This window comes from Rissa tridactyla, chromosome 6 (assembly GCF_028500815.1).
Source record: "Rissa tridactyla isolate bRisTri1 chromosome 6, bRisTri1.patW.cur.20221130, whole genome shotgun sequence".
NCBI lineage: Eukaryota > Metazoa > Chordata > Aves > Charadriiformes > Laridae > Rissa > Rissa tridactyla.
This window is the reverse complement of record NC_071471.1, coordinates 22,226,449-22,246,141: the sequence shown is the minus strand read 5'-3', so window position 1 is coordinate 22,246,141 and position 19,693 is coordinate 22,226,449. Positions and strand designations below refer to the sequence as shown.

At 41.5% G+C, this 19,693-nt stretch overlaps 1 protein-coding gene across 12 annotated transcripts in view; it reads left to right on the top strand.

The window, feature by feature from the left end:
• The window catches only part of DOCK10 (dedicator of cytokinesis 10), a 161,045-nt gene that overhangs the window by 55,179 nt on the left and 86,173 nt on the right, over nucleotides 1–19,693 (top strand). For 9 of the 12 annotated variants that reach the window (XM_054205105.1, XM_054205112.1, XM_054205107.1 and 6 more), the window contains exons 2-3: nucleotides 4,405–4,524; nucleotides 12,467–12,556. In XM_054205105.1, coding sequence (XP_054061080.1) covers nucleotides 4,405–4,524; nucleotides 12,467–12,556 — 210 coding nt within the window. The remainder of the gene's footprint in view (nucleotides 1–4,404; nucleotides 4,525–12,466; nucleotides 12,557–19,693) is intronic. The other 3 variants (XM_054205111.1, XM_054205102.1, XM_054205109.1) reach the window with 1 other exon arrangement.

Below are 19,693 nucleotides of genomic sequence, written 5' to 3'. Positions count from 1 at the left end.
TTACTAGATGTGTTCACAACCGTCTCGGTGCAACTAAATGTAATTCATTACTCACTTGAGATTGAGAATATAAAAAGCATTATAAAAATCCAAGCCAGCATAATTCAATGTTGGCACAGATTGCTAGGTTGGTCTGTTTCCAAAAAGAACAAACAAGTTAAATTGAGAAGAGGCAGCACTATGGTTATTAAATTAGCTTTAAATCAGCCCTACTCATTTACAAATCTCTGCTAGTGCTCGCAGGGAGAAACTCGCTCATCCCAACATTGCTGCTTCTGTCTGCCTGTGACGGGAAAACTGAGCACTTATTCCCCGCCTTCTGGAGATAAACTGCTAACTAAACCAGCAGCCACTTCCCATCACAGATGCAATACTAAGCATTGCAGTGCTAAGCTTTGCCAAATCCAAAGTACTGTCTCTACGAAGGATGGAGTTGGTGTCCATATTGCATAGTCTTAAGGTTTGTAAGAACATGCAGAATTGATAAAGAGAAGCGTCATGTGTATTATACTGTCATGCTTGATGTGGGCAGGGACTGGACTAGATTATCTCTGCAGTCGGTGTATTGAGGAGGATGGGCTATTACTTCCATCTCTCATTTATGGGAGTTGGCATAATACTGTATTGCTTTTTATACAGGATTTTGCTGTAATGCCATAGAAGGAAGAATGGTATTTGTCATTGCATCAATAGAAAAACATCACCATAAATATTGAAGTGCTGCACTGAAAAGTTTTGCAGTAATTTTGATAATGTCACACCTACTTACACTTAGTTACATTTCAGATGTGTAAACTTGCTCCTAAGACTTCTCTGTTAACATCTGTTAAAATGTTTCCATTAGATCATGCGCTTTGCAGCACCGAGAGCAAGAGAATTAGTGTTGTGGGACCAGCGATGTTCATACACTCACTGTGTTTCTCTGGAGTTTTCTCAAGTTGCGTTCTAGTCTCGTGTAAATGACCTTGCAGTTGTCAAGAAGTTTTTCCCTGGAGCCTTTCACACAGCTCTCAGGAGTGGCTTTCTGAGCGCTGCCAGTTTCTGAAGAGAAAAGAGGGAGGCCGAGGTGGCATAGCTTACTCTGCCTCCAGCTGCACCTGAACATCTTTGTGATGTTAATTTTGAAGGAGGTGTAGCTACCCTACACAGGGATTTCCAGGGGGAAGAAGGAATACCTCTTCCTTCTCCAGCCCTAGCAAAAAGGGTAGTTTCCATTGGTGTAGAGAACCTGCAAATGCCACACATTTTTATGGGATTCCCCCGTATTTCAAGAGAGGTCCCAAGATATACGGGATTCCCCAGCTCTCTCTTAGTCTATGACTTCAATAGGAAGGTGGCTACTTTTGTCATTTGCTTACTTTATGTTTTTTTAAGAGATTTTGAAAGCTAATATTCATGGACCTTTGCCAGAAGCATCTGACCTAGATTAATATTGTGTTGACACATCGCTGATTTTGAAGAGTGGACACTTATGGTGTCAGTGGCATGTCTGACTTATTAAAAGTTGAGATTGTTGCAAAAACATTAGCCTAATGCTAGGAATAGTCACTGTCACAAAATTTCTGCCAAAAACGTACACGTTTTAGTGAAACCACTACACAGGAAAAAAGCTTGCATGAAACACTTGTACCTCATAAATGTCAGCGCATGTGTTTTTTCACTTTTACTTTGAGTTTTCTTGTAAGTGGTTGCTATAAGGTTTCCCACTGAAGTTAACAGTTACATTACTACAAGTTTGCTGCTGCTGAGTGAACTTTGTTCAGACCTGGGCATTGTTCCCAAAATGAGTGGTACAGCAGAGATGGTATGCTCAGTGTGCACTGGTGCTTTCTCTTCATGTTTTAACTCCTTGAGGCTTACGACTATATAGGAATATTTAATAAATAGATACAATGGTAGATTTAACGAAGGAGAGTCTAAAACTCATGGCTAAAGCATACTACTGTGACTCAGCATAACTTGAAAGGAAATGAGAGCGAGCTGAGCATGCTGAGATGGTTGGATGAACCCATTACATTCCTGCGGGGAACTGCTGTTGGGAAACGGCAGACTGAAACCTCGCTAAAGAGTACAGCTGCTACTCAACCCGAGCGTTTCTTGAGCAGGACTGGAAATTCATGGTACTGGCCAGGGCTAAGTACTAGCTTGGGCCAATGTAAGGTAACATGGCTGGGTTAATATGAAGTCTCACGTGTCCTGGTAGAGTGCCTTGTCTTACCTGAACATCACACACTGCTGTACAGTCCTGTCACAGAACCTAAATTAAACTTTAAAGCTGTTTCTTCCCATTTGGGCCTTTTGTGGTTTACAGTGGCCTTCCTCTAGATAAGTTTATTTTTTTCTGTTAAACAATCCCAAGTTTTATTTATAATTCATTCTCGCTTTCATAACTAAGGCAAGACAGACAACTGTCCTTTTACATCTCCAGATTCATCTAGGAAGGAATCTAGCACAGTATCTGTGTGTCAGAAACCCTGTTTATTTTATTCATACAGACAGATCTTTTAGTGGTTTCCTGTGAGTTGACAGTTAAAGATACGACATATTTAGGTAGGTCAAGTATTGCTTCCCTTTCCTGCCTCTCTCTCACATGGCATAGCAACATTCATGAACCAGTTTCCTTGGGAAAGAGCTTTCAAAAAAGTTCTAGTTATTACTGTTGTGTGTTGATCTTGTCTATCTTTTACAAGTCTTCGATGTCTCAGCATCAGTAGATAGTGCTTCTGGCCTGTGAATGCTAAATGCTAATGATTTTTAGAAGTTTATTAACTCTTAAGATGGCAAATGGAATTAAGAGAGTTAATAGACTGAGAAGAGAGTTAATAGACTCAACTGTTAAAGGAGCAGCTCCAACTTTTTAAATTGTATCTCCATCCTTGGAGGTTTTCAAGACTCATCTGAACACGTTCCCAAGCAGCCTCATCCAACTTGCCCTGTTTTGAGCAGGGGGTTGTAGCAGATGCCCTGCAGGCAGAGGTCCTGAGTTATTCTGTGATTCTGTCATAAGCTCATTCAACAATTGAATAACTTTCTAGGAAGGTGTGTGTCCCAGTGTTTTAATCTATTTTGTGTGGTTGTATTACTGATACTTAACTAAACTTTTCATAGGTGCATTTGATATGAAAGGGAATCTTGAACTAAATATAGAAGGGAAACAGCGTTCATAAGGGTTGGGGTGAAATCTTGAGATGACTGTAATTACTGAAAAAGCAAGAACTCTCTAGAACGAAGTCAAAAGAGGGAGAGACTTGTATATTTGGACCGTTATATGTATAATGGACCATATGTGAATGATATATTTTTATATATATAATAAAACATGATGGAGAATCATGAGCTTTTCCATTGGAGAAATTTGTTTTATAGAGATGTGAAAGCTTTCTTTTCCAGCACACCATGGTTTTGGTTCAGGGAAGAGGGAGGGAAATGTTATGTTATTCTGGGTAGCACAGTGCAAGAATAGTGGGTAAAATAAAACTTACTTAATGTCCACCATTGCATTAGACTGAAAAACTGCTCTGCAGAAGTGTTTCTGTATTTGCTTTCCACTAGTGTCCTTTTTGACTCTCCTCACCAGGTTTTCCATCGCTTCTAGCAGTTCTTTTGTCCTTTCTCATTTACTCTTTCTGATGCTTGAGTCTTTGTTAATTTAGGGACTTAACGTGGCAAACGTTGTCACTCTAATACATGACTCTTCATTTGTTTAACGTGTTCTAGCGTGTCAGATGGGCTTCTCTTTTTCTATTCTTGGATTGTATTTTGAGACATTGTGACTTTACTTCTGTTTGATTGTTCCTATGGTGGTTTCTTACTTTACTGCTGCTTCAGGCAATAATAGTACTGTTAGGATGATACTAATCCCGTTTCTGACAAGAGAAACCATGGGGATGTTTGCCAGATGGTAATAATTTAAGGTTATGCTCCTGGAATAAATGAAGTAAAACAATGGGGTGGCGCTTAAAAGCTGCCAGCAGTTCAAGACTGTGTAAGACAGTGAAGGTCAGTAGGTTACTTATTCTAAAACATATTAGCTCAAAGTCGTATCTATGTTCAGCTCAAATTGTGTCCGTCTGTCTATTTACCTACATGTATTTACGCAGAAAGAGAGAGAGCGTTCCTGAGAGTGACAGGTGAGTTAACGTGGTGGGTTTGGTCTCTGTAGTGAGCAGACAGATTGCTCTTGAGTTGTCAGATGGAGAGTGACTGTTACAACTGGCCCAACTTCTCACTTCCACAGTTCTCACATGAGCTCAGCTGCAACAAGCTGGGAAGAATGGGGAGGGCAGAAGTTACTCATACTTTGGTGTAAAAAAGTAAAAATGCAGCAGGTCTCACTTTATGAAGGGGCATGAAGGCAAATTTGAGTGTAGAGAGATTGCCTGATCTTTTCGTTTTTTTCTACAGCAGGAAAAACCCAAACTCTTGGAGCCTTTGGATTACGAAGCTGTTATCACAGAGATTGAAAAAAATATCGGGGATAACCAGTTTAAGGATCTGATATTATTCCCCGATGATGACTTTTCAGTAAGTATGAGGCAAATATGTGTTATTTGGTTTGTCTCTTCATTTATTTGTTTTATCTTCGTTGCTAGAGGGAGAGCTGGAAGTTGCCCAGGGGCTCTCTAAGATTATCTTAATTTATGTGTAATGTCTTACTTCCACCAAATTAACTATTTTTATATTTCTGATGTTTGTATATGAGTTAATTTCATGTTCAGGATTAGATAAAGCTCGAAGCCCTGGTTGTTCCCAAATATGCTTCAGGAACTCAGAAGTTTGCTGTTTGCGCAGCACAATGGTAGTTTGGCCAGTGGTGGAATCTCTCCCTATTATTATAATCTAATTTAATCATGCTTCCGTAATTTACATCCAGTCATTCTGATCCTATTCTGTTTAATGTATTTGTCCACAAGAATTAGACAGCCCATGATTCCCGGCCTTCTGCTCAAAGTAGGAGTTTTGAGACAGTGGTTGTGACTTATTTCTAAGCTGTGCCGTTGCTGACATTAGATTGCATGAGAAAGATAAATCCAAATGGACTTAATTTCTTTTTGATTTTGAGGCTGCCTTAAATTCTTCTCCAGTGGGGTTTGAGATCTGGCATCCTGAGTGACAGGGGGTGCAGAATCCCCAGTGCTGAGGCAGACTCCCATGGTGGGATGCTGAGAGGTGGAGCCGGCAGCCATGGAGCTGCCTGACCTCTTCCCAGGTTCCCCATTGCTTGTCCTGGCAATCTGCGAGGCAATTGAGAACCTGGAAGCCCAGGGCAGCCCTCGCTGCGGCAGTGACGGGGCAGCTCGGGAGGGCAGGGGCTGCCTGCCGGGTGGCTGGGGAGGCGTGCTGCCAGGCAAGTAAGATGGCAGATTGCCTGCATCGTATAGCAATTTCTTCAAAATCAGCCGATCTCTGTAAAAGACTTAGATTTTGATGAATAGGCATTCTCTAATGGAAATACATTTCAATTTGTGACCAATTGTAACTACTGTGTGAGAGCCCTTCCCATCAGCTTATGGCACTGCTACCGTCCTGTGGGGCCGGCTTAATCTAATCGACTGCTTTGTTTTACTAAATAGTTCTATTTCCTTGGTGGCATTAAGTGAGTTAATGTGCTCATGGGATCGAGAGAAAACTAAACAGAATAGATTTCCTCATCATCGTTAATTCCTTTATCCATTTTGCATGTTTGTGAACTTATGAAATTGAAATTTAGCATTATAAAGCTGACTAGACATACTATGTGCTGTCACAAGGCCCTTGAGTCCCTTGATTTAGAGTAACTCAAGTCAGTGGAGCAAACCCTCTCAGCGAAAGAAGAATCGTGTCCTACTGCTCAAGTCCTCTACCTGTTCATACCGTATTTTCATATCCTTATTTTCATTTCATTTTGAGCAGTTGCTACCTGGCTTTTAGTAGCTATTTCTGTTTTGTTTCTTCTGTGTTATGCTTTGCAACTATACTGCGTAATTTATTTAAATAAAAAAAAAGATGATTAAGACAGATGAGAGAGGTACTTGCATAGTAGAGGTGGTCTGTACTCACAGAAGAACAGAGGCAGTGGTAGGTAGGGTCCGTACTCTTGCAATAAACCTGTCTCTTTTCTTTTGTTATCTTCTGTTGAAGTCAGCTGCAGTAATGAGCCTATGCCACCCGCCGGGACTGCAGAGCTTTCATAGCAAACAGGCTTTAGCTGTAGAGTGTCTATTTACAGCCCTGCTCCTTGTGCTGAAATATCACCTGTGCACAAAAGTCTGGGTCAGCTATTTGTGTAGGACGAGATTGACGTCTGACGGAATTAGGAGGTGTTCAGGCTGGCTCTGAGTGTTATTTAATGTGATAATGCCCCAAGAAATGGTGGACTTTACTGTTTAACTCCTAATAATTACAATTGCTTCAGACTTTGTGCCTCAGTGTTGATGCAGCCCCAGTTTGGGCCTGTATGTTAGCACATCCTATGGGCAAAAGTATCTTCAGAGTGAAACCCCACCAAAAGAGTTAGCTGAAGTAGTGAGCATAAGAGAAAATTCTGTTTTTAATAATGATTTCCCATTTCTGGATGTGTAGTATTCACCGCATGCATCAGATATGGATCGATTATCATCATAGCAGCTGTGCTGTCTGGTCTTCTGTTTCATCTCAGAATTGTTTTCTCTCTTTAAATGCAATTTAAAGACAATGCAGGTATCTCATAAGACTTCTATTGGTCATTTCCAACATCTTAGGAGAAGTTTGTTGGAACAGCAAAGAGTTCTTGGTATCAGTTTGAACCTGATAGACTGTATTGCTCCATTTCCTTGCATTTCAACAGAAGAATACATGAGGTATACATTACGAAGATGCACTTTCTGATTTAATTCCAGCAGGGAATAAGATACTTCACTTTTTTGTAACTGTGCTTAATAATCCTTTAAAAAGCAAAATAAAAAAAATCACTGATTCACAACAGTTCCACTTCTTGTTTTCCTAGCAATGCCTTGCTTGCTAATTGTCCTCCTGCCTGCCCAAATTCCAATTTCCCTTTGAGCAAAAGCATGTCAGCTCAGCTTAATTTTTCACCTGCTTCTGAATCTCTTGAACAAATTACCCCTCTGTTGCTGTGCTGTGAAGTAACGGCCAGTGAGTGGAAATTTCTGCAGCAGTACAGCAACTGTGTGGAGGAAGGATCTGCAGAGCTTCAGAGGAGCTCCCTGTCACATGGGTACGAGCTTGCGCTCTACTTCTTGGCAGTAGTAAGTGGGAGCTGGTGGGCTTCCTGTTGCACTCATAAAAATGCGTGCTTGGTGGTGATGCTGTTAGGTTTGCATCCTCGTTCTTGGGCTACCATGCTCCATTCACCTTCTGTTCCCCAGACCTGGCCACACTCTCCCTTGACAACTGGAACTGCTGCTGTCTGGCATTCCTGTTTCTCACTTTTCTACTACTTGTTTACTGGAAAGGAGGCCATGAAAGAATTGTGCCAAGAAAGACTAAAAGTGATAACTTCCTTCAAATTGGTCTCCCTCCCACCTTTAACCTTTTGCATCTTAGTCATGCATGGATTTGTTGTCATGCATTTGTACTTCTGCTCTTAAGCCCCTTCACGTATCCAAGCAAAATGTTTGCTGTATTCTTTCAGAAGTACTTTTTCATCCTTTCTTCATGCCACTATCCTTAGGAAACTCACTGAACCCCCAGCAGTTGCTTTTCAAATCTCTCCAGGATTCTTTTAAGTTTTGCATAGAATCATTGGTGCCCTCCCTTAGTGGCAACAGGCTCAGCACCTTTGCTTGTGCGGAGGTTTAGTAACTAAATATATGTTAACAATATGTTGATAAATATAAGTTGATTGTCATAAAAAGGTAGCTGAAAGTATTTAATAGGTACTTCAATTTGATATGGTATAAAAGCATGTTAAACTCTGGGTTGTGAAAATTTGTTCCTCCTCTCCCCATGTACTATTTTTTAAATCTCTGTTCGAAAAGTGGAACTCGGACTTTCTTAAACTAATTGTATAAATATGGCTGAATGTGTGATTTGAACCTGCAATAGAAATAATAATTCATTGCCTAAATTAAGACAGGTGTAAGATGGCAAAACTTAACTGTGTAATGTGAAACCTATTGAAGTTCACTCTGACGTGTGCTCGTGGCTCTCCTGGGCTTTGGAAAGCCCCCCCAGGTGCCCTCCAAGTCTCACAGAGGCCTTAGAAGAGGGGCTGAGTTGTGTGGTGCTGATACTCTCCATCACTGCAGGTGTGACTGTTTCCAGGCTTCTTTTTTTTTAAGCTCTGAACAAGGAAGAGCCAAAATCTCCCTGTTTCTCAGATTGTGGAACCTGTGCTATCTACGTGTTGTGCAGGGACAGAAGTTGTTCGTTTGGATACAGTTCACAACAGAACCAGCTGCATCTTCAAGGGGAGAGGGCAAGAGTAGGCAACGACACTGCTTCTTCACATGAAACACAGCACGTGTGCCACAGGGGCAGCTCTAAGTGCAGGACTTAGAGAATCCTTGGAAATAACCCTGTAAACCTGGCCGTTATTTCTAAGATCAGAAGAGTTACAGAGGTGAGATCATGGGATGTTTTCAATAGCACATGACTTCTCTCCCACTTTCCCATGTGATAGGCAGTATCTGCTCATCCTTAGAGGAACAAAAAATGAGTCTTTTATTCTCATGACTAATGGGATGTGGGTATCCTTGATGTGCAAGTTCGCATTGACTGGGAGAAGAAGGAAAGCGAGAGGTGTCTAGACGTAGAGGGATGCACTCCAACTATTTAAATGGAGCTAATGCAGTCAGCAAAGCAAACATGGTGTAAAGCATAGCCTCTCACACTGAATGTGATTCAGCGAGTGATGGGGCAAAATCTGTCCTTTAAATGTGCTCTGTACGTGCTTTCTTTTTGCTTTGCCCCCCCCCCCAACATGTATCTCCTTGGTGAGGTCTGTGCTGGGATGGCAGACGGCAGCCTGTCGGGAGCCCCGTATAGCGACAGCGTTTGCACAGTGGTCTTTGTACAGCAAAGTTGCATCTTATCCTGCTTTTTAATTTGATGGACTATCTCATTACAGTTTTTGGTAATGTTAAGTAAATGAAAATGGGGCTGACCAGCTTTTCTTTAGAGAGATTGAATCTAAACATTAACATACAGGAACGTTTCTGCCTGTGCGGTTAGCTCTCTTAGAAGGGATGCCTTTTCAGGAAGCAAATGTAATCAGTTTTGATGCATCTGTCTAAAGATTTAACCACTGGTAACATGCTTTCAGACTAAAAGCTATTAGAATAAACTCAGAGTGAAAATGTTTGAAATGGCTAATGGAGTTTGAACTCCATTTTCAAATACTAAACTCGCCGTGTCAGTGAGAAGCAGACACTGACTGAAAACATTATTCTTAATCAATTGTTGATAAGGAGCAATGTTAACTGGTGGTTTTCACTGTAGAAAGTGGATGTAGCAAGAGAGGGTGCTTAATTAAATTGCACCTTACAACTAATCAAACACCTGGGGCTAACAGTTTATGCAGATGAGACAGCCTGGGAGAATGCCAGAAACCATTGTTGGATATAGGATATTTATATAAAATAGATTAAAAAAAAATATAATGGCAGAAGAATTATGGAATTTTTTAGGTGGATACCTGCATTATTTGATTATCACAGTTTGCATGCACAAATGAGAAGATAACTTGCCTCTGATTTGAACAGACAATTGCTATGATTGCCTAAGCATTAGCAAATTAGGCTGCATTCAAAGCACACTTACAAATGCTGGATTCTGTGAATGAAATCCTTTATTTTTTTTGATGGCCCTTTCAGAAGCACTTAGTCTGTTGTTGAAATTTAGTTGTTTTCTGAAGTAAAAAGGTTTTGGTGAATACATGCTATTGCCTGATCAGCCTTTAACAGCATTTAACTTTTGAAATAATCAACTATGAACAGGAAGTGTTTTTGTGGCAAGGCTTTTGCAGCGAAGTGGTTGAACATAACTAATTCTCAGAAGGGAAGTGCTTTGTAGTTTTTAAAACAAGTTTAAATATAACAATACTCAAGATTTTCCATGTCCCAATTCTATGTAAATAAACCTGTGATATTCTTTGGCAAAACCTGCAAATGTGGCAAGCCCGTGTTACCCGATTTCTCTGTTGCGCATGGCTACGTTTCTTTCTTTCAAGTGCAGTCTTATTGAGAAGGAAAGTAGGGGAGCGTACTACACATGAAACAGTGGGCTTGAGTTACATGTCATCTTCAGCTACGCTCTTTTTAACAACCTGTGTAAGGGAAGGGAGGCACAATAACCCCATTAAGACAAATGTTAGCTGTTTCGGTCACTGTGTTATCAGTTGACAAGAAGAGTTGTATCAGATAAAAAATTTGACTTACTGTATGTCTAAAAAAATACTGGAAGTGATCTTCTGTGTAATACATGGAGGAGATAAGTTTTGTTATGGGCAAGCAAAAGAGGTTGTTGGTCTCTCTGCAGCTTCGTCACCAGCCCAGAAGGGTCAGTGCAAGCTGCAGAGCCCATGACACATCTCTTCTCTTGTGGCCTCCCACTCCGCCTCGGTCTGGAAACAGCAGCTGATCTTCAGCAGCAGTGATATCATGGAAGGACGGTGTGCGTGCTTTGTGGCTGCCGCCGCTGGCAGCGGGGCCCCAGACCTGGGAAGAGCTCCGTATGATGGACCTCAGGGGCGTGCGTGGGTTTTCAGCTGTGCTCAGGGGTTGCGTCTTCTCAGGACCGCTTAAAAAAAGGTCCTAAAATATCACATATGTGTGAAGTAAAAGTAATGAAGCGCATTCCAGAGACTCTGGGTACTGTTGGGAAGTCCCTAAGCAACCAAGGATTCAGTCATCTTCACTATTACTGAATGTGGCCTGAAAATTCCTACTTGTCCATCTGCTGTCTCTTTTACTCATAGACTAAATGATTGTGTAAATCTCCACTGCACGCTGGCTTTGGTAATACAGCTGGGGAGAGCCCAGGAACCTGCATTTATGAACCTGCACTTAGTTTGTCAGAACAACAGGGTTTTTTTCACTTTGTGATGTCTACAAGGCACCATCGTTATTTGTGGGAGCCAAAGTGTTTTAATCACATTGTATCCTGAGCTATCCAGATGAAACACGAAAAGGTTGGGGAATCCCATGATATTTGCATCTGCCTGAGGGATACATGCCTTTCTTTCATAATTACTTACATGGAAAGTATATATGGATGTCAGGGGAATCAGTGGCACCCAGAGTCTGTGTGCCTCCATTTGTAGAGAAAAAATACCAATTTTTAGTCTGAGACTGGAATTGGGAGGAGATCCTCCGAGGGCGCAGTAGATACTGCAGGCTGCTTTATGGTATTAGTATCTAGTGGTTCTTCATACTAAACCAGTTGTATGCCATAGACCTTCCTCTGGAAATCGTGTGCCTTCCTGTAATGGAAGAGAAAATGAGCTTGGGAGATCAGATTCATCTAAGTTTCAGTCATTTGTTGTCTTGAGGGGAGTTATTCCATTGTAACCGAGAGCATAATCTAGTCTGCTGGCATTTGGTTTTGTTTGTTTTCCCCTCTTATGGAAGAGAAAATGAGCGTGGCACATCTGTGGATTAATTCAGAATACCCCAAAACTTCCTCTTGTAAGACTTTTGCAACGTGGTCACCTTGCCTGACCTCAGCATGGAGGCCCTGGGTCTCACAGAGGACCACTGCTGGTGGCCCTGGCCTCTCATTGGCCTCGTGGGAACTAAGGGAAGCTTGGCTCCTTTGGACACCGTCTGGAGATCCGCTTCTCTGTGTTGTTTCCTGTCATGGGGCCTTACAAGCCACCTCAGTCAGGAACTGTTTTCAAAAAAAATGGCTTAATTTGTACAGTGTCTGTTGAGTCTGAAGAGAGGTTGCAGGCAGCGTCGTGAGTCCTGTGTCAGTCCTGCTCTGCTGCTGCCTGTACCCGCAGATGGAAATGCCTCACTGAGAAATTCTTGCCTGGTTCCACTTGCTTTCCAACCATCGAGCTGTCCTGTGGCGGTCCTTTCCAACTTATCGGGAGGACTCTCTGCTCCTCTCTTCTCCTTCCAAAAGAGTCAAAGCTTGTAGTTCTGTTTCCATATTCCTTGCTGAAAAGCCATGGGGTGCAGAAGGGAAGTGGAGGAAGCAAGTAGCGCTGTGGGAGTTGGCGTATGTTTCTGGGAGAGGATGTACGGAAGACTCGATGAATACTTTTATCAGAAACCTCAGAGACTGAAGCAAGTTTGCTTGGAACAACTTTGTTCCCAGAAATTTATTCGAGCCCTGCTCTTGCTTGTAATTAATGCTCTAGCTGATAGTATTGAATAGCGTGTGTGGGCAGGGGCTGGGTTGTAGTTGTTGATGTGCATGTGTATTGGCTGCATGACAAACTGAAAAATGTAAGTCGTACTAATAAGGTTCTTAACCTCTTCATGAGACAAAACTGCTATTCTGTTACTCTGACTAATTTGCTTTTTTTGTTTCTTGTCAGACAGACACAATTTCACTGGAAATCAGGACACTGTATCCTTCTGTACCTGAAGATGCCGAACAAAAAGCAGAAAATTTATTTGTTAAAGAGGTAAATATATAGTGTGTGTATGCTTTAATTTTAAATAAAGCCAAGGGTTTGGGGGAGGCTTGCTATAATTATAATGGAACACCTTTTTTCTTTTAATACTGTTTAGGCGATTTGAATCAGGTTTGAATTTTGGAGGCCAGAAGGAAGGGGAGGGTTAACAGCATATCTGCAGGTGCCTATTCTGAGATGTTTGTATCTAGAAAAATCGCAAATGCACTGAATCAGCCTCTCAGTTTACTGTTTTCTAGCTGCATTCCCTGTGACTACCAGTCCACTGATATTGATGTTGGTATTTTAACGTGAGTGCTAAACATTGGTGATCTGAATGCACTTTGCACTTTGAAAATACTGTTATCTTTCCAAAAAAGACAACTATTTGACACCGGTTTAGACTGTTAGAGTTATTACAAGGTATGTATCTTATTTGGAGGTGTATGTTATAGCTATCTGAGGACCAGCTGCAGTGTGAGGGATGTGTAGGGGTTTATATTTATTGTCAGTATTTAGAGTTTGTTCTGCCTTTGGAGTAGAAAGTCAAGCAAAGTTCTTCCATGGCAGTTAGAGCCCCACGAGGGGTGATTAATTGTTTTACCTTTAAAAAAACCTGTAGTTGCATTGTTTCCATACCAGATCTCAGACTGTAGGAGAAGATTGCTCTTCTGCTACCTCAGGGATATTTCAGGTTGTCACTGGTTTTATTGCTTCGAAGGACATTGGAGGTATTGGCTGCATTGTTCAAAGGAATTTACTTTAGATGGTTCCCTGAACCTTCCCCATCTTTCACTAGAGATGTAAAGTATAGCTCGTTATTTGCATTAACAAAACGGATTTATGAAACAAAATTTTCAGCCAGCTTCTCTAAGGGATTTAATTCCAAGCACTTATAATTAGCCCATGTGTGTGTTCTCTGCCTTTTTTTCACAGACTGAGATTTTTCACACCTGGCTTCCTGGTTTGAATGAGTATGGGCTATTTCATATGCACTATAACTGCAAGATAATTTGCAGAGGAAAAGTCAGTTCCAGACAAACCTAGAGATTAGAAAACATAAAATCCAAGATTAGGCAGAAACGTAGCTGTTGAATTGTATGCAACATGGCATTTTACAGGCTGGTCCTGTTTCTCTCCAGCAGGTCTAGAAAGAGCAATAACAATTTACTGCCAGCTCAAATTGCCTGAACTTTGCCATCTTTCTTAATGTGACAGTAGGGTTAAAAGATAACATAGGTTGTGGAATTATCTACTTTCCCAGAAGCCTCGCTGCCCTTTCAACACTTTGGGGTCTGCTTTTTATTTTAAGGTTCTACAAGTTGCAAGGCCAGCACTGTGCTCATGGCTTTATGGAGAAAGTGGTGGGTCTAAAAATGGAACATAGTACACAGTGTCTGGGAATCATTACAGCTGAGTACTCCGAGGGGATGCTAATGACAACCTGGTAAAATACATATCGAGCACATCTATTAGCTTTCTCTGCAATATCAGTGTGCCAAGGGGAGGGGGAGAGAGGAGCAAAGCAGTGGAAAAAAACAGTACTATAGAACTAAGGCTGTGCATGGAATACTAGCAGAATAAGACCTTTTAAAGTAGTAATGCACGTGTTCCACTTTGCCACAAAGCCAAAAGCTATACATAAAATAAATTAAGCTCCAGGAAGAGGATGGTTTCTAGTCCAAAATTAAGTAAAACTGAGCATGGGGTGCTGTGAAGATCTGCGATTGTAGTCCACAGCAGCAATTGCTCAAATCTATACTGACCCAGCAGCAGTCTGTTGTGTTCCAGGCTGGCGTTTAGCGCTTCTGGATAGATGTGCAGGAGTGGAATCTGTGACCTTCACTTCTTTTTTAGAGCTGTGGAAAAGCCAACACTTTACCAAGTGAAGAATTCGTTTTCTTCAAATATACTATGATATCATGAACAGTGAAGGCATCCGTCTTGTACATACTTGACTATCTGTTGGTCAACTGGACTTGTTACAACCCGGGATCAAACATCTAATTCCTGATCGGGCTGTTGGGGAAGCTATACAAAGGCAATGTACAGCTTCATCTTGCTGAAGCCATTTTGGTGTTCCCCATAAGTGGTAATGGCTCTCTCTGACCGTTCATGTATATTACACTATCTCAGTAGTTTAGCAAATTGCAACATGAAGACATGGAGCAAGTCAGTTAACTACAAATAAAGGGTCTGCTGTTGAAGGCGAAACTAATTTTCTTCATATGGCACAGTGTGAGGACGTGGTACTGAAACTATTTCAATAGCTTAGATCCATGATCTCCTGTCTTATCCTTCACCACCACATTTGGTGGTGTTCAGATGTTCTTGTCTGCAAGGTGCTGCTGGGTCATTTAAAAGGGTTGTCAGAAATCTGTGATAATGCCTTAAAACCCTGTCTGTCTCTTCCTGGGCATTTGTTTCCTACTGGTGACAGCAGGAAGGCTTTACTTCTACCTCTAGCTCTTTCAATGTTAGAGTCCTTCAAGGATCAGTGGTGTTTTTTTCCCCAGCCCTTACCAAAATCCATACATGTGACAGTTTAGGGATTTGATCAGATTCCCTTTGCTTAAGTGATCATAAACACTACTTAGAGGCATGCCAAGATGACTTGATTGCCTGTGCAGTATCAGTTTATGGATGCAAAAGAGCTGACAAGAAAGATGAGGCTGATGTTGCTGAGAAGAGCTTTCAATATGGATAGCATTTGATGCTGCCCACCAGCAGTGGAAGGTTTATGCCTCTAGTTTGTCTAATTCAGTTCTCTTAATACTGCTTTTAGATTCCTCAGTAATCAAAAACTTTCACTGTTGGTGAAAGTAACTGATTCCTCAGTAACACAAAAACTTTCATGTTCAGATGCTATAGTAATGAGTGAGGCAGAAGAATTTACTTTAAATAAGATGTCTAACCTTCTCTTTCTGCTGAAACTGTAAAATGAAAACTTAAAAAAACCAAAATTAAGATGACTTGAATAAATAAATAGTCCTTTGATAACTAAATATTTTCTGTAGGATGCAAAGAGAATAAATAGTTTACATTTTATGATAGATTCTGAGAAGCTCTATTAATTTATACCTAATTATTAGGTATATTCTAAAGGTGATACTTTGTGAATCGATCATTGCTATACTTGTAGTCATTTTAGGATATTTTCCTTGTGGATTTTTCTGTTTTAGCTTTTCTGAGGCAGGAGGATCTTCTTAGGCTCTAAGAAAAGAGAAGTTCCCAGAAACTTTTAAAGCTGGAAAAAAATTTTCTTCAGTGTTTATTTTTTCTAAGTATTCCTGACTTCCTTGAAGTCCTTATGTACTATACCATGCTGTTTCCTCGCAAATTCTGAATTTTCTCACTCTTCAAACTGCTGCATGTATTTATGCCAGTCAGCAATGTGCTTGTGCTCCATAATTTTGGCAGAAACATTCGCTCCAGTGAAAGTGGTGGAGTTCATGCTGTGCTCTTAAAATCCTATTGTTACCATCATTTTGCTGTGCACTTCTTACTGGACCCTGAGGCAGATTGCCTACTGTCGTGCGGATGGGCTGATTTTGGGGTTTGTTAGTATTATCAAAGGGCCAAATTACATAGGCTCAAGTGAGGCCCATCTCTGCTGACCCTTTTGAGCTGCGTTTGAGCACGCTGGTGGCTTTAAAAGTCATTGTGGAGCCAATTGCTTCTGTCAATTCACAGCTGTCTAGGCAGTTGTCATCTTAGCAACCTGTTGGGAAACACCTGGGAACAGAGGCCAGTTATTAATGGCATGTGTGACCAGATTGTGTCCTCTGTGCAACATCTGGCATCTGCCAGCACATCGAGTTAAGGGGGCCTGAGGTAAACCCAGAACAGAGTATGCTAATGGCACTCTGCACAGCGGTACTTAAACCTGTTCAGAGACTTTATATTGGATGTCACATTGTGGTGTTTTCACTTATGGAAGTGACTCTTACAGATGAGGACAATGAAAGAATGGAGCTTGCCAGGGAGAGGGGTTGAGACTGAGCTTTCCTGCACCTTGGTTTCATTTGTGGCTGTAATTGTAGCCCTCGCACTTAATCCTCAGAGCAGTAGGGACCGTGCTGGCTGAAAAGCTCTACATCAAAATGAAATAACAGTGTAAGAATATTGAAGTGTCATTTGATGGATAATGTAGTTCATTTTGTCTTCTATAGTACAGTATTCATGTGGACACTTCTCAACTTTACTTTGTAGATTTTTCCTGTGTTGGAGTTGTCGCTTGCAGTAAGTTTTTAGAGCCCTTGCCATTCATCTGGGGGACATTTTTATTTGAGATTTTGCGGGTTCTGTCTACAGGATTATTAAGTAATTATTAAACACGAGTTTTATTAATCATAATGTTAAAAGAGCCACAGCCTTCTGTGTAACTACTGAAAGTGGTGGTGTCTCCATAGAGTTGGTTTCTGAGGGCTTTTTATTTACAGGGTAATCTGCTTTGCTCTTACAGATTTCAAAGTCAAATTAAAATGGGAACTCTTGTTGATAAATGTCACAAAGAAAGTTTTATTATTACTCATCACAGTATAGATTTCCCCAACTTCAAAATCTACGTGCTTTCAGTACTTTAAAGAAGCGTAGTGTCAGGACAGTGATACACATTATTAAAGGACAGTGAGTCTTTTGATAGCACAAGAGGTAAGTACTTTTTTAAAATGTTTAATACTTTAAAATAATAGTGTAGTTTAATGCTTTGGTTTGTTATGCTGCTGTGTCACTGGACTTTATTATATGTGTGAACTGTGTTAATTTGGAAACAGCGTCCAGAGTCTGCAGGTGAAGGTCCAGGTTGCCAGCAGCTAGTTGTGATGCTGCTGCAGGCGTAAGGGAGCAGGGTGGGCCTGGGGTGGAGGGCTGGATTTCAGGTCAGGGTGATCGCACCACCTTCTGCCTTCACAAATCCCCGCACGCTGCTGGTGGTTGTCGCAGCAGAGGTCACAGGAGAGATAAGCAGTTGGAAGGCTTTATGAGCAGTGCCACGCGTGTCCCCGGTCACGGAACAGAGCACAGAGCCATCTCTGCAGCTTCTCCTTTAGCGCTGTGGCCACATACAGCTCTGCAATGTCTTTGCTTTCTGTTTCCAAACTCTTGCACGGGCTTGTGCTTCCCTGTTCAACATCTCCCGCTTTCCCTCTCAGAAATAGCTGCTCTTCAAGGGTGAGTGAGCTGGTGGCCTTGCTCTGTGCATCCAGTTTCTCGGCAAGAAGCCCAGTTGTTCCATGAATGACTTCTATCATAAATGCATCTGTATTTCGGAAGACCACATACCTAGCGCTATCTTAGAGAGAATATAAACAGGGAAGTTACTTTCAGATGTTTCAAGGTGTTTGATTCATTCGTGTTTCTCTCACTTCCCATTCCTTTCCCCCCCCCTCCCCTCCAAAAAGTTCATTTGCATCGCAGGGTAAATCTTTTTTAAGTGCCTCTTTCACTGTGGTAGCCATCGTGCTGTCATTGCCAGAACCAGAGCTAAAAAGTTACAGGTGGAAAAAGCTTGCAGGATTGTCTGTCTCTCTAAGGAAAAATTAGGCTGGCTGGGCAACAAGGGGGGGGGGGGGGGGGGGGGGGGGGAAGAAAAGAAATGACCTGAATTTGATAGGGCCTTTGGGAATGGGCTGTGCAGCCTGGTCAACAATGCAGTAGGAAAGTTCATGCAAACGTCTGCCAACCCTCCCACGTCCCAAAGCTTCCATTTCTCCATCTATATTTTTCCTCCCCCACAGTCCACTTGAGCTCAGCCGCCCCTGCGCTGGTGCCTCTGCTCTTTGCCAGGAGCAGTAGGATCCAGCTCTGGCTTCTTGATGAAATCCCTGCCTCCAGAAAGGTTTTTCTTGCTCCTTAAATCAGATTCGCGGGTGTTTTTCCTCCTTGCTAAAATTCGATTTCTAATAATAATTTCCAATTAAAAAAAAAAAATCATTAAAAGACATTAGAGTCAGCAGAAGTATTTGATTTTTAGTTGGAAGATTCTGAAGAGAAAATGCTGTAACTTTTTTTTTTTTTTTTTTTTTTAGATCAGATCTACTTTACAGTGGATAGCCGCAACAAGCTAGTTCAAGAACAGTGTTAACTGTTGCACTGAACTGGCTTGCCTTTTGTGAATTTCCTGAATGATACTTGAATGTGCTGCTTGTCCCCTTTGATTTTTATTTTGATTAGCTTTTTCTTGGAGGAGCACAATAAACCTTTATAGTTACAAGCTAAAATACTGTGGCCTGTTCTATATGTTATTCACAACTGTTTTTCTGAACATATCAGCCTATAATGCTTGCAATAAAAGCCTGCGTTGAGAATTCTCTGGGGGCTTTAATTGCATCTGTTAAATAGAATGCTTAGTAATGAAAGTGCCAGAGGGAAAAAATGGTCCTTTCTGTAGGAGGTTCAGTTGGTTTACGTTTGCCAAGTAGAAAGTGAGTGAAGTGTGAATTAGAGGGTCTGTGCTCATCCTCGCAACGTTCAGTAAATGAGCTTTGCGCTGGCTCATGTAGAACAGAGTATGTGTTGCTCTTGTAAGAGCATTCTTATAGCCCAGGTGACTATCAAACAGTTTTATCTAAAACTTAGATCATGCCAATATAAGAGTAGACTTTGGACCTGGCCCTGCAAGGTGGGGAATTAGTCAGTTATAGTGCTATAGTAATTCTCAGAGAATGTGGGATTATTTAATATTGTCTAATGGTCACACTTTATTCTGCGTCTTGTAAGATAATGAGGATCCACATGGAATGTGTTTACTGCAGCCTGCCTTTGGTTGTGCTCAACTGCTCAGTTCAGTGTCAAGGTAGGAGAGAACTGCCTATAAATGTGGATCCACTTCCTTGCCGACTTTTCCATACTCTAAAACAAATAAAGCTGTCTCAGAAGACTGTGATCACATCCAAGATGACTTCCTAAATTCATTGGTGGCTACATACTCTGCATGTTTTACGCAAGATTTAAAAAGGAGATCTGTTAAGGCAGTGCTGAGTAATTTAGAAAGCAACGCCTTTGAGTTTTCAGCCCATCTCAGTTTTTGCTCCAGCAGCCTGATAATCCCCTGTCTATCCCTCTGAGGCAGAGACCGCTGTGCAAGCGATGGCTCCCATGGGAGCTTCAGAAGAGGCTGGCAGGGAAGAGCGGGAATACTCCTGCTCA